Source organism: Sphaeramia orbicularis, chromosome 1 (assembly GCF_902148855.1).
Source record: "Sphaeramia orbicularis chromosome 1, fSphaOr1.1, whole genome shotgun sequence".
NCBI lineage: Eukaryota > Metazoa > Chordata > Actinopteri > Kurtiformes > Apogonidae > Sphaeramia > Sphaeramia orbicularis.
The window spans coordinates 52,137,016-52,163,320 of record NC_043957.1 but is presented as its reverse complement, the minus strand read 5'-3'; the positions used below and the strand labels follow the sequence as shown (position 1 = coordinate 52,163,320).

The 26,305-nt window shown below is 38.4% G+C and overlaps 1 protein-coding gene across 3 annotated transcripts in view; it reads left to right on the top strand.

Moving 5' to 3' along the window:
- The window catches only part of fbxw7 (F-box and WD repeat domain containing 7), a 151,729-nt gene that overhangs the window by 100,751 nt on the left and 24,673 nt on the right, over positions 1-26,305 (top strand). For all 3 annotated transcript variants that reach the window (XM_030141074.1, XM_030141081.1, XM_030141090.1), the window contains 2 exons: positions 22,425-22,507; positions 24,231-24,372. In XM_030141074.1, the coding sequence (XP_029996934.1) occupies positions 22,425-22,507; positions 24,231-24,372 (225 nt within the window). The remainder of the gene's footprint in view (positions 1-22,424; positions 22,508-24,230; positions 24,373-26,305) is intronic.

Here is a 26,305-nt window from a genome sequence, read left to right as displayed (position 1 = left end):
TCTGACCTTGAAAGGACCTCCTGAGTTAAAACAAAATACTAATTCTTAAACATTAAAGCACATTCATATCATGTTCCTTTTGTATATTTTCTTTTCTATGCAGTTTTTGTCGCTGTAGCAAAGCATACTTTAAATGACCCGTTATAAAATAATAAGCAAAACATCAAGACTTGTCACCAAAGCATCCTAAATCATTTTGACTTGTGTGACATTTGGAAATTTTGAATTTCTTGCAGTGTTTGACTTAAAGGTCATGGAACACGGCACAGGGAAGGAAAAGTGACTGAGATGATACCCTTTAACTTAAACATCCTCTGCTACAATTTAGATGCAGGTTCAGGAAAGGTCAGTGTGCACGGAAAAATTGCACTCCATCACTGAACAGCCAGAAAACATATATCTCAGCTTCTGTAAATGAATATTTGTCAACACCTACTCTTGACATCTTTTCCAATGAGGATTTAAAGAGCTGCGGATAGAGATGAGGTTTGGATAAACTCCACTGTGGTTCGCTTCAGTCTACCTCGTTGCCTCAGCAGTATTGACCCCCGAGTTCCACTATTTCTGAAATGCAGGCCAAGATCCCCTAAAGAAGGCAGCGCGGTTTCTTAGCAGAAAACATTAAAGCCTTCAATGCCGTTGCGGTTGTAAGAGTATGACAGTGTGTGTGGAGGGAAGTCTATTTTGGGGAACTTGTTCCAACCTCACATCCATTTTCCACTCCTTTGCTCATTTCATTGACTGGCCAGTTGTCTGTGTACTTCGTTTGTTGGGAAAATTGAGAAAAGAGTAGCAAAAGAAGTGACAGCCTCGTCAAAATGTTCCCCATAAAATCAAGAAGTGGAAAGCTGTAAAAAGACTCATAACTCAAACTGAAACTGCTGAAGACTGAGAGAATTTTTTTTTTTTTTTTTTTACAAAGAATTCATTCCATTTCATTGGACAGGAATTCCCTTTAAGCGATAAGCAAATATTTAGTACAACTCTTCTTTTCTTGTGGGACTTACGGTTTACTTCTCTCATGCCATCTGCTGTTTCCATGTCTTTAGTCTCTTTAGTGGAGCTTTTATCTCACCCTCAGGCCACGTGTCATTTGAAGGTCATCGTGACAACTCATCAGGATTAATGACAAGTTTTTGAGAATGAGCAGGACAATCGGTAGCCTGAACTAACAATACACTGCCTGCCACAAGGTGAAAATTAGCATGTGATAGCATGTTATACCATCATCGGTGTTAATTTGACAGCTACTTCCAAATGAATACAACACCCTTGACCTTAAAGTGAAAATACACACAGAAATATTTCTTTGTTATTTCGAGCAGTCAGTAGTCCATTCTGATTAAATAAACAATAGCCATTTACCATCTGTGCATTTTTATCTCAGAATAAAATGCATCAGCATCAGTGAAATTAATTTAATACTCAGATGACGGGGGTCGCCCTGTCACTTCCCATGTCTGTTACTGATACCGATCCTAGTCTTGAAAAATTGCCTGAGGAGGAATGTTGGTATTCTTAAAAAATGACTTCTGATGCATTCATATGTAAAAATGGTGCTTTCTGGAACAATGCAAAGAAGGAAGGACAAAAATGAAAGATAACTTGTAGGAACAAAGACTACAGAGGAGAAGAACAAAATTATACTTTAAGCCAAATTTTAAACCTGAGTAATAATAAATGAATGATGGAACATAAAAATCTGAATATAACCTGAAAGCACTACGCAGTGAAAGTTTCATTATAGTCTAACTATAGGAAAGAATGATTAAAACCCTTGGGAGTTTCAATATAAAATTCACTATAACAGCTCAACATGACCTTCTGGTTTTGTTTTCTTGGAATTTTATTTGTGTCCAGATTGTTTTTCAACATCAGACGTTCCTCGTTTATGTGTTACTTGTAACATGTTTGTCATTAGTCGCTTTTCCATTGACCCTCAAATTGCGCAAATATAACTTGCGGAAAAACGGCAATTTCACCAAAAGTCTTATTTTTCGATTAAAAGTTTTTGCACTGGCAAGAGGTGGTTTTTCAGGCATAGCACAAAGGGTATATCACAGAAAACTGCAATGAAAAGACCTTTTTTCACAACTAGAGTCAGGTGAATTAAAAACGGGATGTTGACGTACGTTACAACAAGCGAAGAAGAAGAAGAAACATGTCGCGGTATGTGTGGACACACCAGGAAACCCAATCATTTTTTAATTTAGTACAAGATACAGGGGTAATATATATAATAATAATGAATATATCTGTAAATCAACACCATATTATGTTCGTCGCCATGTTTATGGAATGACTTCTCGTGTCATCTCGCGATAATAAATAAACAAATCATCGCATTTGTGATTTAATGGAAAAAACCGACATTACGCACATTTTTCGACATTTAGTAAATATCAGTAAAGTTTTGCACAGATGTCCAATGGAAAAACAACTATAGATTTATTTACAGGCAGTTTAATCTCTTAAATTTACATGAAAACATTATTTCTGACAGATTTTTGCCACTCATTTGCACATGAGAAAACAATGGCCTTACAAGCCACCTGTGAAAAATATTGACTTTTCAGTACTTCACACTGGTCTAATAATTAAATCTGACGTAGTAGCAGCATCCTCATTGTAAAAAGAAAAATAAACAAGCAATTCATAGAGTTTTTCTTGCAATTCAAAGCTGTGCTCGGTTGCTGTGTGGGAGAAGCTGTTCTGTGTAAAGGTTTCAAGCAATGCATTGTTGTGGTTCACCTTTCCGTTTTGTTCCTGCCGCCTGCGGAGCACCAAAACCAGGTATTGAAATGTTTTGCTAATATTGTATGAGATTTGGAGCGGTGGCACCCTTCCACAACCTGATGTTGCATATATATTGCATTCTCCCATATTCTACTTAAGTTCAGTGATCCTGTAAAACTTCCACAGTGCTGACATGATGCAAGCAGCTCTTGCTAACTTGAGAACTGTTTGTATAACGTGGGTGCTGCTGCTTTATGGCATCTCACCTTATGTGTTTTTGTGAGCTTTTCAGGTCAGATTGTCCTATGCATTGAATCAGAGTAAGATTTAAAAATGTTCCAACTCCATCTTATAGACCCCCCCAGAGGGAAAAGAAGTAGCAGTAAAGAAATTATAAATACAACAAACAAATAGAACGCGCACACACAAACACACAAAAATAACCTTTTTCTTCAGTTCATTTCAAAAAATTTAAACCTTTTTGAACATTTTGGATGCTTTTGACACACATAATATGGTCCAAACTGATGCTATTTATATATATTTTGTTAAGACACATAAAATTGTCTGATGGAAGGATCTCCAAACTAAACAACGGTGCACAAATGTCATCCACAAACTTAAAGAACATGCAAAAACAAAGAAACACAATATGGACACAGGAAATGTAAATATGTGTGTGGAACCAAATTTTCAAGACTCAGTGAAGTTTATCCAATAAAACCGACTCTGATTGGTTACAAGAAAGAATCTTCAATCCTCCAATAAGAGCACAACCTCAGGTCACCTGTTGTCAACCAGGAAGTGAACGTATTCACATGTAGATAAAAGATAGATAGATAGATAGATAGATAGATAGATAGATAGATAGATAGATAGATAGATAGATAGATAGATAGATAGATAGATAGATAGATAGATAGATAGATAGATAGATAGATAGGACTGTATCTATCTGTCTCTGTCTGTCTGTCTGTCTATCTATCTATCTATCTATCTATCTATAGATATATATTTTGATAAATATATAGTATTATAATAGTTTTGAGACTACCAGTTGAAATAGCAAATCATTCTGCTGTGAAAATGCTCAACATTTTTGATAATTTAGCCTCAGACTAGACAAGCTTGCTGTGCATTGTTCTAAATGAAAAGGAACAGACAGTTTGAACAGGGATTGTCTACCAATATTGAGCTAACACCAGCAGACTGTGATTACATTGTCCTCCACTACATTAGTCATTTTATCTAGAATGTCAATGATCTGTTTCTTGGTCCATCAGTATCATCCTCTGCCTCTGACTGACTGTACTGCCTGCTGTATGACTGACTACACACTGTGTTTTCCACCTGCAGGCCTCTGGAGGATTTCTAGTATCTATTATACATGGCATAAAGCACAACACATGAGCAAACACGTCAAGCAGCACACAAACAAACACACCAGCTCCTTCGGGGTGTTTTTCCAAATGACCCAATATACTCTTCTCCTCCTATTCATTCCTCTGCAAGATAGGAAGGAGAATGTGCCTTCTGTGTAGTTGTAGTGTGTAGGAGTGCTCCAGGAGTACGTGTCAGAGTTGGAGGCAGGCAGGAGGAAAAGACTGCAGTAGAAAGTCTGAATCAAATCATGCATGGCAACAGTGAAGCCCAACTGCAGCTGATGATTAATCAAATACCAGCAACTTTGAAATACCCAACTAAAACACCACTGAACACGAGCCTCTAACAGTTACAGGAAATGAATGAAACCATTAGAGGCACACAAATTGCAACACATATTACAGTTATTTGTTGAAGATGATGTTACTGCAGCACAGGAACTAAAGGAGGCTTTAATTAAAATGTAAAACGTGGAAGCAAACGAACGTATAGCATATGCCCTCCGTCCTCAACAAGTGCAGGAGTCTCAGGTCTTTGTGTGTGTCTGTGTGCGACAGAACACACTTTCTTACCAGCCATAGGGTTCACTGCTTCTCTGACCTTCCTGAAATGAAACATTTATGACCCCTGACTCTTGTCGTTTTCTGTAGCTGTTTAAATCTTAGAAGACACATTGCTCTCCCAGCATCACAGCAATTTTTTCCTCGCAGAACTGCCCCGTTGATTGCTTGAGTTTTAGTGTTTGTGCTATTGTTTCACTTTGGTAATTTTAGTTGAGATTAGAATTCACAAGACGGTGGATCTGAGAGGGAAAATTATGATGTTTGTTGGCAGTAGTTTTGCCTGGTTCAGGAATTTGAAAAGGAAGTGGCTTGAGTAATTTTCATCTCATGAAGTAGTTACTTTTGAATTTGCTGCTTTTCTATGTAAGTATTAACACTGGAATTGATGTGTTGCATCGCAGATATAAAACAGTCATTTGAATCAGTTTCCAGTACAGAAACCCGGGTGTAGCTCCTTTTCAGTTATGAACAGATTTTTGGTGAAAATCTTTCAAACTCTTACCTACCGGCCTGTTTTTTGGCAAAATCAGCAGCAGTTAGTTGTAATACATAACATTTGGACACAATGTTTTTATTTACTCTTTATGTACAGCATGCTTCCTCTGTAAGCTTCTGAAATCTTTGGCATAAACACATAAACACTTACACATTTTTGTTGTGTATTCAATTAGTTTCCACTGAATTGGCAGTTGATAACAGTCAAGTCAGGCATTAAGAAGGCTGCTATTACCCACTTTGCTTGTGGTCCATCAGAGATAACAATAATCCCAAACAGACACTTTAAGCCAGGAGTCTTGGCTTTCAAAGCATGTAGACACATCTCAACAAGATCAAATGTGCCCTTTACTTTCTTGAAATTGCTTTGTGAATCATCACAGGAGTCACGTATTTCAGTCCCATTAAATGTTTTGTTGTTTTGTTTGTTTTGTTGTTTTTCAGTCAGTCCATTCGTGCCACTTAAACTGGCTATCATAGTAAAAATAAGCTGGGCTTTCAACTTTATCCAATCACACTTGTAGGGTGTTGCACCTGCATCATGGTGGCGCACCTGTCATTAAGATTCATCGTGAGAAAAGGGAGAGACGGCAGCTGCATTGCTCATAGTCCACTCAAAACTGCTTTCACAGCCTTCTTCTGGTCACTGTCCTTCTTTCCTTCCTTTTCTTTTTCCTAAACTTTGCTATCTTACAACTTTTAGAAAAAGCATCCCATCATTTATCTTACCAGTGAAGGCTTTGTTACTTACCTGTTTGTTATTATGGTGTCTTTTTACAGAAGTGAAACTTTTTAGGACTTTTTTAAGGTGTTGGGCCCATTGTCGCCAGGCTTCTTCTGCTTTCTTAGTGTGATTTTTCAAGGCATCCCAGTGAAGCATTTATTAGCTAATATTAGTGTTGCGATGGGCCTTTAAACTGGACTATTTTTAAATGCAGAGCTCCTCTTCTGTATGCTGTGGCTTTGTACACACTGTACTCTGGGAACCATAATAAGATGGACAAGGTGTACTGCTTAATTTGTAGTACACAAGGCACATGGTTACAGAGAAAAAGTGGCTTCATCTACTTCATACCATCTCTTTCCGTTTTCAATTTCTGACTAAAAAGAGCCTCGATAATCAATGCATGCCCTAAGTTTTGCTTCTAAGATGGAGTAAAACAGCTGCCTGTGATATCTGATCCACATACTGCAGATTAAGGTGAAATCTCAGATCACAGGTCACTCAGGTGTATCATCTTTGGGAGCTCCTTATTTGGAACAGCAAGCATGCAAAGTGCTGCTTTTAGATAGAAGCCAGTATGAAGCGATGATCCAGATGAGATTAGTATCACAAGGTAGAAGGAAAAATCCCAAAGGCAGTCTGATGTGCAGTTTTTTGTACTGAGTTTAGGTCGAGGCATGCGACCAAAACACAGTCGGAGTGTCCCTCTATGCATTTTCTGACACCTTCTCAACATGTATCTAGGCCTCTGCAGATGACAGACAACACCCAGCAAGCACAATTTGGCTCGCTCTGCTTCATCTGGGATGCAGAGTGGTAATTCTGGATGACTAAAGAGGTTTATTCAATTCTGTGTAAATGTTGCCAGCCATGGCCAAGTTTCACCTGGCTCATCACACACATTTCCATAACCCCCTTTCATTTCTGAATGAGATATGACAGCTCACTCTGCATCCAAAAGCAAAAGCAGATCGGCCTATCATGGGAAAAGGATTGGGAATGGAGAAAATGTTAATACCTATATGGAGAAATTTTTTTCCGTTCAGTTATCCATAAGAAGATAGCATACAGTATGACTTCTTCCAGAGGTAGTTGTACAGTAAGTTTGAATTTTCAAGAAGTTATTTGACTTTAAAAAAAAATATGCATGTTTTTAAATTTGTCCTCTACAAAGCCAGAAACCACTTTAAAACATTTGACATAGTCAAGGCCAAACTTGGACTCTGCTTTTTTCATAACTTTTGCTGAAACTCAAAAGCTTCTTGCACTTCAGTGTATTTTCATCGTCATTACTTTTCATTCCCTCTTATAGTTGGGATGAACAATAGAGGTAACATGGAAAAAGCCAGTTGTTAGTTGACGTTCGCTAACTCCATGGCTTACCTTATAGTAACAAGGGATTCAGACTGTTGCTAGTCTAGAGACACTGAAGAACTTGTGAGTAATAAAGATTTTTGTGGAAAAACACAACCTGTGTCTCGAATATAAAACAGACTGTTATCATGGACGCTGACAAACAAGGCAGTCGTTAGCTTAGAAATGGAGTCAGCTAAAGTCACCAGTTGATCAGTTCCCAGTAAAATACAGACATAAACTTTACATGAACACTTGAGCATGCACAGATCTTACATATTAAACTCAGGGATGAGAGGGGACTAAGACATACCCGTCCCTACAGCAGTGGCAAATATAAGGTTCTAATTTGGCCCACAGTATGAATTTGGAAAGTGCAAAAATGATACTAAAGTTATAGAGTCAAAGATGTCATACTTGCTTTAGTTCAGGTTCCACATTCAGCCCAACTGTGATCTCCAGTAAAATAATAGTATAATAACCTATAAATACTGACTCCAAATTTAAATCAAAATTTCGTTGTAAAAAGTCCGTATCGGATCGGTATTGGATCTGTATCGGCAAAACCACTCCCATAAAAAAGCGGATTGGAAGCAAAAAAAATCCAGATCGGGACATCACTACAGTTTACCAGCACTACTAAATATGTCTTGATTTTGTTTTTCAGTCAGAAAAAGTAGTTTGAGGGTTTAATTACACTTCAAGACAGAATAAAAAAAAAATCATGTAGAATCTTTTCTTGTTTTGGCTGCTCTACACTATGGCCTTTTTTCTTGTAACTTCATAGTAATTGAGAGTAATGTCTTGTCTCCCCTCATCTTTACTTCATTGTGTCTGGCACAAAAGAACTTCACCTTTGAGGAAACATTGACCAGGCTCCTTACACCTACAGTTACAGCTTCTAGCAGCAACATATAGATTCCACTCTTGTCCGCTTGCATCCCTTGTAATAACCACACTATCCCTGTGCCAGTATGTGCTTATTATTCTGTTCAGGTAAGATTGATTGTGAGTGTAGAGACATAGCAGTGCCCTGCACATTCAAGGTCTGCTCAGGATTAGGCCCCAGTAGAGGTTCATCTTTGCAGTCAACAGCTTTCATATAATAGCAGATAGGTAGGGTAGGGAGCAGCCATCACATCTTTTTCAGGGTTGATACAATTTATTATTATTATTCAAGGAGACCTATAGTTAATATTTGGAAACAATATACATCTGCAGTTGAAATTAAACTCCTCTTTTAATTTTTGAGATAAACTTTTTCATAAAATTTGCTAAAATGCCGTGGAACTGTGTGTCAAGTCAAAAAACAACATATAATACAGTAATAATTCAACAATATATATCAGTTTTCACAATGAACTGGACAGATTATGAGTGATAAGGACTAAGTAAATACATGTTTATTTCTCATTGCAATGTTGATAGGCTATGACGTAACCAATCAGATGGTGCTGTGGGCGGGACTTGGCTTGTGACACCGATGTATATAGGCAGACGAGGCTTTGGCCACTGGATCGTACATCAATGTCACCGCCATACTGGAGCGGTCAAGACTGGCCTGTGAAGAGCTGTGTTTTTTCTGTATAAAAAGCACTCTAATTTATGCTTCCCAACCAATTTCAAGGGTTAACGATCTATGCGGTGTAAAAAAAGACCTTTATTCCTCAGTCTTTACCACCATGGATCACAAACCTGAATAGGAAAATGACTAATTGAAATTGGAAGAGAAATGTAAAAGCTATCGTACTTATTATCCAAAGAAATGACCATGGTGGTGACCACACACAGAGGTGGTTGCACTTACTGTAATACTAATGCTCTACAAATCACAAAGTAGTCACCCAGCACAGAGACCAAATGTAATGTTTATTCTGTTGAGAGCACATTATATTTGAGATACAACTGTTATTCTGTAACGAAGCCCACTGCCACCTATCCCATTAAAAAGACTGGAGTTCCCCTTTGTATTAGTGTTGTGTTTGTCTTCGCCTGCATTCATAGCAAAACGAAGAAAATAAAGAACATTTAATTAACTGTAAACCTGTTTATATTAGAGTTTACCATCCCTTCAAAAGACAGAATAGAGAAATAATCAAGCTGTACCATACTGATATTGTCATACTGAAATGAGGTTAAATGTCTCCTTTATCAATCTTCAATTGGAAAGAAAAATCATTTACATTCTGTTCAGTGATAAATGACAAATAATACATCTACATTTTTAAACTACAAAAGCTTTCATGCATCCAGTGGTTTTTAGCTCATTTTTGATTGCTTTCTTGGCAAGTTAAAAAAGGCTTCTTTTTTTTGTCTTTACTTCCTCTGTCTCTGCGTTTACCCTCAATTTCTCATGTTTCACCATGTAAATCATTGTCTTCAAGCAATTTGTCAACTCGTCTTTCCTCTTATATGATTTAAGCATCTGCTTGAAATTCCAATTTCTAAATAATTGCCAATAATTGCAAATGCTGATCCCTGATCTCCATTTATTTCCATGAGACCCCATTGATGTCACTGGGAGATAACCACTGCCTCTTGCTTTAATTTCTTTTTGACCTGACCCCTTCAAACTTGAATGTTTCAGTCGCGTGGGTGGCTGTAGGGTATGTTAATTCAACTCCATGCAGATGATGCTATTATTATCCTCTGCAGAATGTCATGATCCATGGTTTCCTTATTCATCAAACCTCCCCCCACACGCATTGCATCTGTCCGGTCCGCAACGGGGATCACACTTTACCATTTCAGAAAAATCTATTGAGAGGAGACCCCCTAGTCCTCATTTTTTCCATCGAGAGGACAATTGCACAATGACATAGCCCCATTTGGTGATGCATGACTACCCCAGAAGTATTTGCCTCCTTCAAGTTCACCACCTCTCATTAAACATTTGCTCAAGAATGCCCTGTTCTCCAGTCGTGCAGCTTTTTTCCCACTAACATCTGGTGCTCAGAAATATCAAGCTAGTCGCATCCCTTCTGTGTATTACGCCTAGAATCCACAACTGCTAATATGAATCTATTTATTTAATGAGTGAGAGTCTTATCAAATAAAATCCTTAATCTTCTCCTTTTACTTGTCACTGTTGACTGAATATCCACAAATGAAAGACCCAGGGTTGTTGTAAACTGTAGTCGATGTTTGTCATTTTTACATCAATAAAGACACAAATCCACAACACAATTTATTTGTTGAAGCATTAGTCTATAAAATCTCAGAAAATGAAGAAAATTTTTAATCTGTGTTTTCAAAGCACAAGATAAAATCCTGAAATGTCTTGTTTGGTCCACTTACTGTCACAGGGGAGAAGAGAAAATGGAAACTATTCACATTGAAGACACCTAAATGAAAAAATTACATATTTAGTTTTAAGTTGCAGATTCATTTAATAGTTCCCAGCTAATCAATAAATCACTGAAGCTCTGCCATGGGTATGTGCAATGTCAACAACCAAAATTAGATTCATATCAACCTTTCTACTGTGCATAGCTGCTTTGCTGAATGATAGAAAAAAGACTGTGCTTTCATTTTACCTATTAATAAATACATTGTCGTTATTTTCCATCTCATTTTTGTAGATTTGCTCTTCATTAAACCTAGCCTGTCTCATTGGTCTAGCTTGATTACATATGAATACAGTGTCTGTATAGTTTCATGTCAACATTTATACGTCTATATCTTGTCTGGTAATGTTAAAGCAAAATGTATTTGGTCACACATCTTGACATTCTACATATCTGTGCTTGGCAGAAACATCATTGGCAATGTTTTTTTCTAGCAGTGAAGTTGACCTCCAGTCTAAATGTCTATTTATTCATTGGCTCCTTGTATCTTCTCGTATCCAAGGTTGCTCATCTTATCTTCAGGCATGTACAATATTTGTCGAGTCAGTGTGCTGAAACCTTGGCATTGATGTTGTCTATTTTTTCTGCACAGTCAAATGAGACATTTGCATTTCCCCGCAAGCTATCTACTGCACTGCAAAGTAATGAGTGTATTTTTATACACCCTCCGCTGTTCAAATATTGCAGCAAAAGACTCCAGTGTTTGGTGGAAGAGTTTCACCTGGAAGTGTTTGTTTTGTGTTAATAAGAAGAGATAATTGGCAGTCAGTTTGCTCTATAAGACCTCTGATTTGCGGAGAGGAACACCTGACTAGTATGATTTTTTTTGGTGGTGATAAGCAGGAGGTTAGTATCAAGGGGGGGGAGAGGGCTCTGTTAATGCTTTACAAACCGGCAGAAGGAGAGCGACAAAGGAGGCCGTGGCCTATTCAAAGGCCACAGTGCAACCCCTCTCGCATGCCAAGCATTCCAATGTGCTGTGTAAAGGTTGGGCCGGCACTGAGAGGCGAGCGGTCCTTTCTCACGAGGGCCACCTTAAACACACACACACTCACAGCTCAGAGCCTGCTGTTTGATCCATACTAACTTCCACACACTCATACTGGTGAGAAAGTGTAAAATATCCAGATTAGCAAAGTTCCTCTACACCTGTCTGGCTCTCTCAGATGAAACTGTAGTGCTCTTTCACTTATGGCTTTTTTCCATATAGTGCCGTCGTATAATTAACTTCACCTTTACAGAGTTTACATCCCCATGGAAAAGTGTTAGGGTTTGCAAAAATAGTGAAAGATTTTCCTTCTCTTTGCCACTTTATTTCCATGTACAAACTGTGCTAGTTTTCACCCTTTTACTTGGTCAGTCATTAAATTGCAGAAAAATGAAATATTTGAGGAAAAACTTAAATTGTGAATCTCTCTGCTCAGTCTAAATCAAAACACTAAATATAAAGATAGACAACCTGATGCTGTTTCATCCTGTTTTGGGAAAAGTAAATCTGACCCCCTATCAGTGGCCCCTAATTGCAGCTGACTTTTACATATTCAACCCCCCTATCTATCTGAAAACGCCTGTGATAAGCCAAAACTCTGCATCACGGACTACATTTTGTACCTGGCACGGTCATTTTCAGTAATGCAACAGCCCATGCAATAAGCTCAGTATGTGCCTGGGTGTTTGCACAGGTCTTCAAAGTCTTAAAAAGTATGGAATTTTGCAACGCTGTTTTCTAGACCTTGAAAAGTCTAGAATTTTGTATGAAAATCTTAATAAAGTATGGAAAAAAGTTTCTCTCAGTCGAATTTTAGAGTATGTTCAAAGGCACATACATTAGTAAAATGAGAAATAGGCCTAGATGAGGAAAGAAAATAAAAAAAACTTATGATTTCACTAACCATTCGGTACTTGAATGATTCTAGTGAAACTTGTTTGTGTGAATGTCAATGCACTTTAGTGATTTTTATAGGTTTTGAAAATGTTTCTGTCTGTAAAACATAATTTATACTGCAAAATATTCACTCATTCATTATACATGTATTAAAATGAACTTTTCTATTACACACAACCAGGTTCAATCTCAACCAAAAAAGTAGGCACGCAAGTATAAAGTACATAAAGTCAAAGTCTTGGGAGAAAAAATTGCAGTTTTGAAGAAGTCTGGAAGTTTTATTTGGTTAAGGAGCAGCACCTAGTATACACAAGGCTTAAATTTCAGAATTATTATAATTGTAATAGCTTACAGGTATTGAGAAAAAAACATGTAATTGAATACAATGAATAACCAAAACATTGCTGGTTACCATGTGCCTGAAAGAAGTGATATTTTGATTTTTTAAATGGAATTATGCATTTTAAAACATTTCCCGTGGTCTACATAAACTGTAAATGCTTTGCCTGGGTCTGAATTCTTCATTAATTCAACTCCACAGGTCTATCTTCAACCCTATTTCTGAGTAATGACACCAGAAAGGTCCTTTGAGCTCTGGCACTTACAATCTAGATGAGCCACTTCAGGTCCCACCCCCTCCAGGTTGTGGACCGTGCTTTCTGTCCTGTTCAGCCATTTGTGTTCGTTAACACAACCAGCAACTGAACATTTTAGGTAATCGGCTCAAAGTTTGGACATATTTTCAGTATGGACTACAACCGCTGCTGCTGACGTAGTTATGTTGTACTCAGAGAAATGTTCATCAGAAGTCTTGACCTTATATGTGCAAATGTTGAGATGTAACTAGTTATAACACGTAACAAATTTAGCAGAAATTGAAATAGGATGTAGAAATCCACTCGATTTTTGCCAGAATGAATATAAAGACAGCTTTGCAGCACCTGGAGGGTTCAAATTCAAACTTTTTGTACCATTAGAGTCCCCAAATACACAAATAAATGTACCAAAGACTAATAAAAGTGGGTTTAGCAAAAATATGACCCCTTGAAACACAAGAGTAGATGTAGAAATCTTGTCCTCTCAGATCAGTGGAATTACTATATTCCGAGCGGGAATTAGGGTGTTTTTGCCCAGAAATGCTAAAAAACCATCAAGCACTGCATCTTTAATTACTGACGTAGTATTTGAAATTAGACAGAGCCCATCCCCTGACAAAAAAAAAAAAAAAAATCATGGCTCCTGTTTCTTATGTCTTCATGGTTAGCAAATAACTGAGACCTTTTGCAAAATGGTGGCATGGTCTGAGCTGGTTTTGTAGTTTTGTGTTGCTCTATCTAAAACATGTAAGCAGCAGTCTAATGTTGTGACATGCCCAGAAGCCAACGGAAGCCACAGGACCCGTGCGCCAAAGTTGAATTTACTTCACAAAATGAGCAGCTGGATAAATGGAATGTGGAAATGTGCTCCAGTTTGTTCTCTGCACCTCAGCGACACAACACAGTTGGCTGGGTTATTGTTTAATATGCTCTCCACTCAATTTGTCCAGATTAATCAAATAAAAAGCCTCTTGTGTATGTAGTTTGTACAGCTTAACAAAACCTTTGGTTAAATAGGAACATTTATCGGTGCTTTATTTACCTGCTGGTTATATGTCTGATTGAAAAGGCAGTTTGTGCGCACATGCTCCTGTTCCTGTTTCTAAACTGAAGCTGACATCTTGAAGTTTGCTTTTCCATTCGTTGTAAATAAACAGTTGTGAAGACCTCAGCAGTGAATAGTATAAAGGGGGCAGGTGTATTCACCCATTAGCTGCCATACTGAAATGCAAATATTGGCCTGGCCCGTGTGTGTGTGCGCAAATAAGCAGGTGCAGTGGTCATGGATCTATTCACACTGTGGCCTGTTCAATGATAATAGAGGACTGTTTTGTGCCTGGAATGGTCATTGTCTTGAATGCAACAGCCCGTGCAGTAACCCCAGTATATACACAGGGCTGGGGGGAACAAGTATTTTCTTGTGATGGCGTTATATGATTCAATCACAAAATGAAAACAAATGTACCTGAACAGATTTTTTCCCCAATAATGAGCTTAAATTAAAAAAAACAAAAAAACAAACATATCTGAGCAAGAACAAACCTGTCATTGTTGGAAATTTAATCAGGATCCAAAATTGTAAAAGGGCACTGAAATTACTGTACAGAGTTGGTTTAAATGTACATTTAGCTTTTTTGCCTTGTTTTGAGCCATTGGTTAGATATAATCAAATAATTTACTACATTGTGAAAATACTTTTTGAATAGTAACTACTCATTTGTAGCTTCCCCAATACTGTATGTATAGCAAAGGTGTAATTCAGTCATCTGAATTATCTTTAAATGATATAATGCAATATTCTATGTTATAGCACATTGAAAAGAGCCATTCTACTTAATGGCAGCTTTCACCTTTAATATTTTTACTGTACATTTGGCTGATAATAGTTATTTTAATTTAAAGGATATTTTGAATTCAGGAATTTAACTTAAATTTTACATTGGGGTATTTTTTGAGTACTTCTAACACCACTGGTGTCCTATAAGTGCAGAGTTAGTACAGTACTGTGGTAAATGTTGTCCTTACTTTGCATCACTATGTACCTCATCCCATAAAGACACAAACATCGACCGCCGACCAAAACCACCCACTGATGTAAACTACTTAGTACCTGTTAATCCACTAATTCTATCAATACATGTAAATAGTTCCAGTAAAATACAGTTTGTCGTCTTTTTTAATGGTCATCAGATATGATCCATTTGGACATTCAGAGGCTCCGTAGTTACCGTGGAAACTTGGTCATCTTCTACAACATTGACTCATCAGTAATACCCATGGAGTTAGATCACTGACAGTGTTTGGAGACACTTGTTGGTCTTATTGGAAAATCGATGGTGGAGCTACTTTACCAGCCCGAAACATTTGAAAATAGTTTGATGGCAGTGATAAATATGTTCTATGAACATAAAGGCTGTAATAGCCTTGAAACAGACGGCTGGTTCTACCTCAGTTTTGTGAAGCAGGAAGCAATTATTTTACCTTTGACACTTGTCCCATGCTTAGAAATTATGCAGATATTATGGAGGTTCATTTTTCTTTTTTGTTTTTCTTTTTGTTTATATTTTATTTGTTATTATTTAACACTCCTTTATTAATAATGTTCATTCTTTTGTTGGGATTGCACAAAATAATCTTATGATATTAGTTCTGAACTAATAGAATATGAACATTGAGCAGGATCTTAAACTGTAATGTCTGTAAAACATAATTTAAGTTGTATCACAGGAAAATTTTGTGATATAGCATTAGATCCTGTTGGGATCAAATAAAAATGTGTTTAGTATTTGTGCATATTTCTGGTGTAATTCAATTCTTCAAGGAAATAATCGTTGTTTTTTTTTTTTAAAAAAGAAACAAACACAAAATTGCCTTTTTGACAGTATCATGATATATCGTGATATATCGTATCATGATCCTAGTATTGTGATTTGTATGGTATCGCCAGTGGCAGCACCGGGGGGGGCATGGGGTGGGCAAATGCCCCCCCCCCGGGTTGCCCCCCCACCCAGATTTGGGCAGATCTTTGGGAAAATTTGGGCAACGAAGAAATATGAAAAATCCCTCAGTGAAAGCGTACATAACACATTTTGATACAGTTATAATACAACCAGGCCGACATGCAGAGGTTGTTTCTTATGAATAATATAGTTACAGGTTCATAATGATATGTGTGCCTTCAGTTCTGGAATGGATTAATACCTCCACTTGTATTGCATTCATCTTTTTTCTACATAAGAAATGTAAAGCAAAGAATTAGCACGAGTAGCATAAGGACTGTTTTTTTTAATGTTTTGAACCCACCTATCAATTACAAATAGTTTTGTTAACTGTTCAGGTCTGTTTTATCACTCAATTTAAATCTCTGCTAGAAGATTATACCGGTCGGTATCAAAGTGTACCTAAGCCTACAGATGTTGTCAGTGATTATATATGTCAGGGTAGAGACTGCGATCTGGTAGGATCGGCGATTCTACCAGTAGAGACTCCGATCGTAGTCTCTACCAGTAGAAACTCCGATCAGAGTCTCTACTGGTAGAAACTCTGATCCGAACCCTAACCCTAACCCTTCTACTGGCAGGATCGGAGTTTCTACCAGTAGAGACTCTGATCGGAGTTTCTACTGGTAGAATCACAGATCCTACCAGATCGCAGTCTCTACGCTTACATATACATGTGCATGTAGTGGAAGCCATTGTATACATACGTTTGTTTGATTTGTTGATTAGGCTATTAGTTTTATTTTGTTTTCAACATTTATTAATTGCATACACTGGCATTGCTGTTTGTTTGCTGCATGTTTTCTGATGTATTGAGAGAAATTATGAAAGTAGATTGTACCTATTAAATAATCATAACAGAAAGTCTGAGTTGTTCATGCTGTAGTTTTAACAAATACCTTGTATACATTAAGTATTACCTGATTTTACCTAAAATTGCCCTCTATATAAAGTATAACGGATAGGCTATACATTATCTATCTATCTATCTATCTATCTATCTATCTATCTATCTATCTATCTATCTATCTATCTATCTATCTATCTATCTATCTATCTATCTATCCATCCATCCATCCATCCATCCATCCATCCATCCATCCATCCATCCATCCATCCATCCATCCATCCATCCATCCATCCATCCATCCATCTAATCTGCCGCTAAAGCGCAAGGCGTAAATTTTTTGGTCCGAACCCCCCCACCCACCACCATTTTCTTGCCCTCCAGTTGCCCCCCCCCCACTTTTAAAATCCTGGTGCCGCCACTGGGTATCGCCAGATTCTTGCCAAAACACAGTCCTAATGACGAAGGTGAAATAGAGAGAAAAATTCATTTGGGAAGTGCCACAAAAGTAGCACTGGGTTTTAATGGGTTAAAAGGGAGAAACTGCGGTGGTATTTGATAAACATCTACATCATGTGCTCCGTGTAAAACGTCTCCTATGTGAGGATGACAGGAGTGGTGTGGTCCCAGGTGGGGGTGCGTGGACGAGGTTTTTTTTTTTTTTTTTTTTTTTTTTTTTTTTGGTATGCAACAAGTGGGGGTTCACCTCGTATGCTTAAAGAATGAAAAAGAGAGAGAGAGAGTGAGAGAGGGGGAGACCCACCCAGTCTCCTCCATAGGCCGCTCTCCTGCGCGCACAGGATGCGCTGCGCGGACTGCACCATTCCGCCCGTCTCCACCAGGGAGGCTGTAATCCGGTCGTGTTGCTTCGGAGCCGTCGTTGCAGCCTGTGAGGAGGAAGAGGGCACTGCTCTGCGCCGTGACGCTCTCCCCCTGCACTCCTCCCCCTTCTCTTCCCAGTGTCACCCCCTTCTCCCTCATCTGTTCACCTCCCTCTCTTCGCTCGGCGGCGCACAAGCCTCCGGGATCGTCGCATCATCGGGCATTGTTCACTTAGAACCGTGTCGGCGGAGCTCTTTTCTCGCTTTTTTTTTTCTTCTCTTCTCTCTTCCTCTTTCCCTCCCCTTCCACCGTTCACCGTTCGTTCTCATGCCTTTACCGGGGGAATCTACCGCATGCACGCCAGTCCGGTGACGTGCCCGAGCATGTTCACATCAGAGACCGCGTCGGATTTACCTGAGAGTACACTGCCCTCACACTGTCACTGCGAGCTCCACACCGCACGCACCGCCGTGGGACTTCACCGATTATCACTGAAGAGGAAAAAGGAAACACACCGGATTTCAAGGATGGGGTTCTACGGCACTTTAAAGATGATTTCTATAAAGTGAGTAAGGATCGCTGCCGTTTTCACGCCCGTGTGGTCACCTCCATCACATCCCTGTCTCATTATTTCATGTTTGACTCGCTCTGTCGCCCTCATTATCTTTGACGCGCCTCTGTCGGCACATTGTACGGCCACTGCGGAGGATGAGCAGCAGTGGAGCAGACCCCCAGAGACGCCGCTTTAATTGCCTGGGCCTCTGTGTTATGTTAGCGCTGCGTTAAATGTTGTAATATCACGACGCGATTTGGCATCCTTTTCCTTTCACGGTAACTTCAGCCTTGTAAATAAATGCAGCTGCTGTGAATCAGGGGGAAAAGATTTGCATGCATTGCAGTGATGTATGTTATTCTACAGAATCCCCTGTTTTTGCATCCCCTTTTTTGCCTCAGAGTTGCATGGATGCTCTCTGCACCTGTACACCAACTGAGATCTTCCCCTTTTCATATTAGAAATGCACAGCAATACCATGTAGATTCTAGATAGAAATATATACATGGTGGTTCAAACCCTCTGGATCACCTCCATATTGATCCAGACTTTCACCAAATAACTAAGTGTCAAAGGAAAACAGCCCCCCCATCCTCACGCTCCTCCCCAGTTTGCAGCCTTATTATGATTCTACATTATGCAGCAGTGGATATCTCGCACTGACCAAAGAGTGCTGTTTGAGATGCATGCATGTATGCGATCGGTCCTGCTGTCAGAGTCGTCTTATTCCCTGACATGGTGCACTCGCCCCAGGCTCCCAACCACAGATAATGGGTCACTGTGTCAGAACTGCGTGAGGTACAATGTCCTCAAGGATGTTGGGTGTATTATGTTGGATGGCAGCCACAAAATGATGCACCCTTAGTTGGAAAAACAGAAATAGGAAAGGTTCTCCATTAGGCAGAGCATAATGTAAACAACTGTGTCATAACCTTTGAAATTGTGACACTCGGGGAATCCTCATCTACCTGCAGTCACAGTCAGCCCATAGTGGATTATAGATTTGGATGTTTAGGTTATTTGTATTCTCCTTTTGTAATATATCTGTGTTTTTTAATATGAGCGTGTAAGGTTGGATCATTTCCTCTATAAACAAATTGAAGCAAGGGTCACTGAAATTCTCTCCACTTGATGATCCTTGCATTAACAAGTTTGCAAGTATGATCTCAATAGTCTTTCCTCTTTAAAATGACCAGCTCTTGGAGTGCCTCAGTGGCTCTACAAGTGCGGTGCAATATCATGAAACTGTTTCATGGCTGTTTGAAACAGTATCTGATAAATGAGAGATATTTTTCAAATGACTGATGTAGCAGGATGTAGTCTCCGTTGAAACAAATCAACACATTATGTAAGAGTGATTGCTGTCTTTAAAATATCATTAACTCTCTGTATCCATCTGTCGTGCTTTTGGCCAGATAGGGAGGGAAGAGGAGCCAGAGATGAAGGAAGACTGATTAGTAGTGATTTACAAACACTGCGCTCTCTGGTTACCTTTTCCCAGGCTGAAACACAAGAGGAAGGCTGGTCGCTCTATCTTTTTTTTTTTTTTTTTTTTTTTTAACGTCCGTATTTAGTTTGAGGTTTTCCCAACATGTACACACACAGAGGGCACACACTGAAAGACAGCACTCCCCCTTCTTTTCTCTTTTCCCTCACACTCTAAAACACACACACAAAGCGTACGCACACACCCAATGCATGCATACACACACCCAGGCTCTCCTTGGCTACTGAACTGCCTTTGCAGTGAGATCACCGCTTAAAGAACAAGGAGATTTGGTTTAAGAGCTGGATCTTTACAAGCAGGAATATCTTATTAAACTCCCCCCCCCCCCCTTTCAACTCCCACTATCAAACCAGCGCTGTCAGCCAGTTAAATGTAGATAAGTGGAACACAAGCTACAATATGCAGTATCCAACTAGTTTTAGAAAACCGTAACAACAATTGCATGTTCAGATTTCAAAGCCCTAATCCCTTTTCTTTATTCTTACGTTTTCATCATAAATTCTTCCAGATTTTTATGACTTTGGCTCGTCTCCTCTGTAGCTGCTGCAGCTTCACACAGGCGCTGACTCGTGAGGAAAAGATCACAAATCATTGGTCAGATCACATTCTTATGTCCAGCGGGCACCTACTCTGCAGTATGTGTTGGTGTGCTGGTCATGTACACATGTTTCAGCTCAGGCTATGGTTGTCTGTTTTGTTTTGTTTTTGTGGTGCATTGCTTCTATGGTCCACATTATGGTAGGGATTCTGTTTTGATATTCACTGCATGGGAGCAACCGCTGAGATCCTCTCAGTCACTCAGCATTTCTGAAGATAAAATATCCTCTCACATGCTGATGTCGGTTCATCATTGCCTTGATTATGCTGCACACTATTTTCAGAACTCAAATGTGCCCCTGAGGCTGAAAACACTAGGGACAATTGCACACAACTACCAGTCAACCAAATTATAGTGATAAACAAAAAACACATCTTAAGAGAGACATATAATCATGTCAGAAGAGAACCAAACATAAACGTAATCTTTTTTTAGTTAAGAATACATAACTGCTAACACACTTTAATGCCTCCAAAGGGGATTGTTGGATTAATTTTTTTCAAAAACTGGAAATCTAAATAAAACTACAATGGAGAATGCAATGTTAGTTAAAAAAAAAAGAATTGTAATAGTAATGGTTCACAGTACAAAATAATTCAAGGGTTTTTCCACATTAAAGGACCTTTTGAACTTTGGTTTTTAAAATGTAATTTCATGCATTCTTTCATTCTGCTCTTTCACCTTAAGTTTCCTCATGATACCAGAAAACAAAAAAAATACGAGTCCCTTTCCCATTTTAAACTCAAAGTACTTCTGCACTCACAAGCAAAGTGAAGGTCTAATATTAATGAAAATCTGAAACTACAATAATTTTCTTAGAAAACTGTAAAAGTTGAGTTTAAATGTCTTTTGGGTCCTTCTACTAAATTGGGTTTTCACAAAGGCTGATGAAATGATAGAAGTTTTCCTATAAGTTTTCCATTGCAGGTTGAGACTTGTCCAACTGTAACTGTAGGCAAACTGTTGACAGACGCTATGATTGTCAAAAAATAACACATCCGCCACTGTGGATGATTCATAAAGTACAACAGATTTCCTGTCTCTGTGCATCCGTTGGTAAAATCAGGCTGAGGCTGAAACTGTAGGACCTTAATCAAAACTAGCTAAGTTTTCACTTAAACATGAAGCATATTTAATTAATCAAGGCCAGACTGTCACGCTGACTGTATGTACTATTTAGGCTCAGTCATTGTGAGATGAGATGGTGATCACTTGCATGTGTGGCAAGAAGGTTTGGCAGAGAGTGTGGCAGGCATGGGATGAAGAAAACTGGCTTGGCCAGGCCTTTACACAGACTCCTTTGTTTGCTCAGTAGGGTAGGTGGTAACAGGGACTGGGTGCTGTGTGCACATGCAGGTGATAGAGAAGGAGACAGACTGACTTGCTTTGTTTTTCTTTTTCAAGTATCAGTAAGGGAATCAAACTTCGGTGCCAAAGAATGTGCTCTGTGCCCCTCTTCAGCGTGTATTGGGTGTGAATGTGTGATTGCCTCTGGATATTATGGAGTGTGTAGTTGCTCAGTCACTGTTTTGCTTGTCCAACATGGAAGACAATCACAAAAAAAAACATCAGTGCTTTCACATCTTGCATTCTAATAATGTTGAGTGTCTCCATCTACTGATAAGTCGTATCTTTCTTCTTTGTTATGGAACATGGTAATAAATTGAATCTGTAGCCTGTGCATTAAAGTTTAATTTCCCATTTGCATTTTCCATTTTTCTGCAGGACTGTGGTGTCTGTATTTTAATATGCTGAATTTCAGACATAATGTTAACAAAGTCTGTCACTTGTAAAGCTGTTTTCTGCTGTGTTTGAAAGAAAGTTTCAAATGGCTTAAAAAGTACGACATACAACACATTACGACAGATATGTTTTTGTAGCTGTATTTTCTTTTACTTTGCAGAGGGTTGCGAGGGAAAAATTTGATTTATGCTCTAGGATCAAATGAGCTCATTTTAACCTTTTTAACAGTACTGCATCACTAATATTTATTTCCCCTTTTTCTGTCTTTGTTAGATGAAGAGAAAGTTGGACCATGGCCCCGAGGTCCGATCTTTCCCTTCAGGAAAAAAGCCCTGCAAAGGCACAGAGTATCCAAGGTAAGGAAACATCCATTTCACCTGTAAGACCACCTCACTGCTCAAAAGACACACACCTATTCCTGATTCTTCTTCTTTTTTTATCCTGGTTTTCTTTCTTAGAGCCTTATATTCTTACTTGAATGCATTGCACTCTCGAAGTAACCCGCCATGAAAAGAAATGAATAGGGTTAGGGCTATATGCGCCTTCAAAAAGAATACTGATTCACACTGCTTTATATCTGCAAGACTCACACAGCAGCCCCAGATGTTGCTCCAGCCCTAAATATTTCATGCGTGTGTTCACATGTAGCCACATTAAAATTCAGACTGAACACAGCCACTTAGCTATAAATGTTGCTATGTAACTGGCCCCGTCTCAGCTTCCTCTCCCATTAAAAATGAATCAATAATGAAATGGACCCCCAGCTTCCCGATTTGCTGTCAGCAAGCAGAAACGGAGTATGAGGGTGTCCATCGGGCACTTTCTCCTGCTGCCTTTACATTACAAGGGCAGACAGGTGCCCTTTGAAGTCCTGTCCTAATGGATGTGAAAATCCAGGTCTGTGCAGTAGCATTGAACTTGCAACTAAAAAAGAAATGTGAAAGAAGCTTTGGATTTTTAGCATTGAGTGACTATTATTTTATGAGTATTTTTGCCACTTCATTGTACACATTACAGATAAAATTTATTCAGCCATTTTGGGCACCCCTTAAGTCAAATTACAGTAATTTTCATGTGGAGAGCATCAAAACTAAATAAATATCTTTTCCCAGAGCTAACAGTTATAGTTTTTCCCCAGTGGACGATTTTAACATATTTTGTTTTTAAGCTTTTGGGGTATTTGTTTGTTATCTATTTAAGCTTTTTTTTAAGCTTTTGGACACATATATATATATATATTAATAATGATGGCTCAAGGTTGTGTGGGATCATATTTTTCATTGAAATCATAAAATTTTGTTGTGGGAGGACCCACAAGCCCCCCTCAGATAAGCCTAGTGTTTATGCAAACACAAGGAAAGCAATGAAACCCAGACAGCACCTAATCCCTCTAAAAACGTTTGTAAAGCCTTAGACAGATGTGATGGAGTTACTTCTTTCCTTTTGGGTCATTATTTTTGGAAACCTAAAATGAAGATTGAAAACATGCCCTTATTTTGTTGTTACCTGTAAATTCTTTCATAAGTCACTTAGTTGATTGATGGAAAATTAATCTGGTTTAATAACTGCAAAGATGTTTTTTTCTGGGTGTTGTGGTACATTTAAGTAAATTGTACACTTCTGGGTTTTGTTGTCTTTTTGGTTACACAAAACACATCTGTGTCTGTAGGATAGTTTGACAGGAAGATTTTCTGGTGTTTTTGCATTAATTAATCAGTCAGTGAATAGTCAAAAATAATGTGGAATCCAGGAAAACAGTAATTTGATGCATCCTTAATTATCGGTTTAAAAAATTATGTTTATAATGACACTTATCATGAGCTAATCAAAGAAATGGGGGTAATTTGAGTTGTAGTGTCCTCATTAGAAGTTATTATTGCTCAAACACATTGGAATAAACTGTCGTGAGCTTATGCTTATAATTGTATTTATTAATATAAAATCCACACTGTCTGTCTGTAAAGGTTATTTCTGTTTGAAGTAAAACCAGTGTTGTCATGTCCTGTTTACAACACCCACACCGGGCTGTTTCTGTCATTATTAGGGTTTAATTTCTTTTCTTCCCTTTATGCTTTTCAGCCCGGCAGGAATCGTCCCGTGTCCAGCCACACCCACCACATTTGGTCACATCAGAACAGCCAATGGTCAGGGGCAACAGAGACGGCGCATCACCTCAATTCAGCCACCTTCGGGTCTCCAAGAATGGCTCCGAACATTTCAGGTCAGCACGGTTGAGTCCTCTTTGTCTCGTCTTTTATTCCATTCCTCCAAGGGGCGACTCCAAACCCTTGAGCGAAAACTCATCAAAAAGCAGATGTTGTGCCCAATCAATGTTCACTTAGTCTCTCAGATAATTGCTGCCTTGTTGTTCTGGCCCACCACATTACCATAGGCACTGTAGCGTGGAATTGGAATTAGCCATACCTGTTCAGTATAAAAAGCAGAGTTATGAGATCAGTTTTTTTTTTTTTTACTGTAGACTTATGGTCTGTTTTAAAAGTTTGGAGGTTTGTTGCCTTATTGAGCAACTCAGGCTTGTCATGTACTTGCACTGCATCAGTCGAGGACTAGGGGTGTTAGAAAATATTGATTCCGCAATATACTGCAATATTTCATTTCACAATACTGTATCGATATTAAAAATTACTCTATCTATATTTTTAGGTATTTATTCAAATGTAGATATGGCAGAGGTTCATTTTTTTTTTTTTGTTTTTTTTTTTTGTTTCTTTATTGTTTATATCTTATTTATTATTATTTAAAACTGTTTATTAAATAATGGTTATTTGAAGCATCCTAAAAGCACTTTTTACTGTCTAAGAGGCAGATGTTGGTTCCTTTGTTGGGCCAAAAATAATGTTATGATGTTAGTTATGAACTAATACAATATGAACATTTGAGCAGGATCTTAAACTGTAATGTCTGTAAAACATAATTTAAGTTTTAACACAGGAACATTTGGTGATATAGCATTAGATCCTGTTGTGAGCAAATAAAAATGGGTTTAGTATTTGTGCATATTACTGGTTAAATTCAATTCTTCCAGGAAATAATCATTTTAAAAAAAGAAACAAAAAAAAAAAGTGCCTTTTTAACAGTATCATGATACATCATGATATATTGAATCGTGATCATAGTATTGTGATTTGTTTCATATCACCAGGTTCTTGCCAATACACACCTCTATCGAGGACATTATGTACCCTTTGGGTCTGTTAAAGGGCTTTTTTTTGTCCATGATGGCTGATGTTTTCAGTTACTCCCTTGATTGATAATGACTCTTATTATCTGTAATTGTGTACAGTGTACCTTGTAGTAGGGACACAAGGCACTGCGGTAGTAATTTTCCACAATGTTACCTTGTTTTTATATTCATTTGCCATATTACCAATATCTGAAGAGATGCAGCATTATAAAGTCATTTCTTTCTGGTTTAAACTTCGGCCATAATGATTTCATAACTTGTGGGAATAGGATGTCTTTTAAACATATTAGCCTTGATGGGGTCTCTCCGATTTGCTTTATAATAGGTTGCCATGGATTTCATTACCTAAGAGAATTTAAACTCATTATGTTTGAACAGTGCAGCCAACCTGTGACACCTGAGTGTGTCTGTGTTTATTTTACATTAGTCCTCAGCCCTGAGCTACCACAGTCTACTGTCATTAATCTGTAGGAAGCCAAACCTCAAACTGACATTCTGTACATTCCCTAGTCCAGTCCCAGCCTGCAGCGTCTATTAGAGAGAAACGCAACTACAAAACAAGTAGCGTGGTTAGAAGAAATGAACACATGCACACGCTTTAATGGAAACCTCACATTTCTGCATTAGATCCAGTACATCTGGTGATCAGTTTTGCTAAAATACAGCATTCTTCCGTCTGACTTCCTGTAAACAATGCACAGCCAATCAGTGGTACAGTGGTATTTTGATTAGCTCTTTACTGACTTTTTATCCACTTCAGTAATTCTTGTTTGGGTTACAGCCTTTTGAAGGATTGTATATTGGAGTTTCTGAATTCTCTCAGCACATACTCCAGTGTTTCCTCAAACGTCTGAACAACATTTCATCAGCAGCTCATCAGTTGATCAAAAGGAAAACACTTGAGCTTCAGCGAGCGACACTGAATTCCCTGCAGATTTAAGTATCGGCA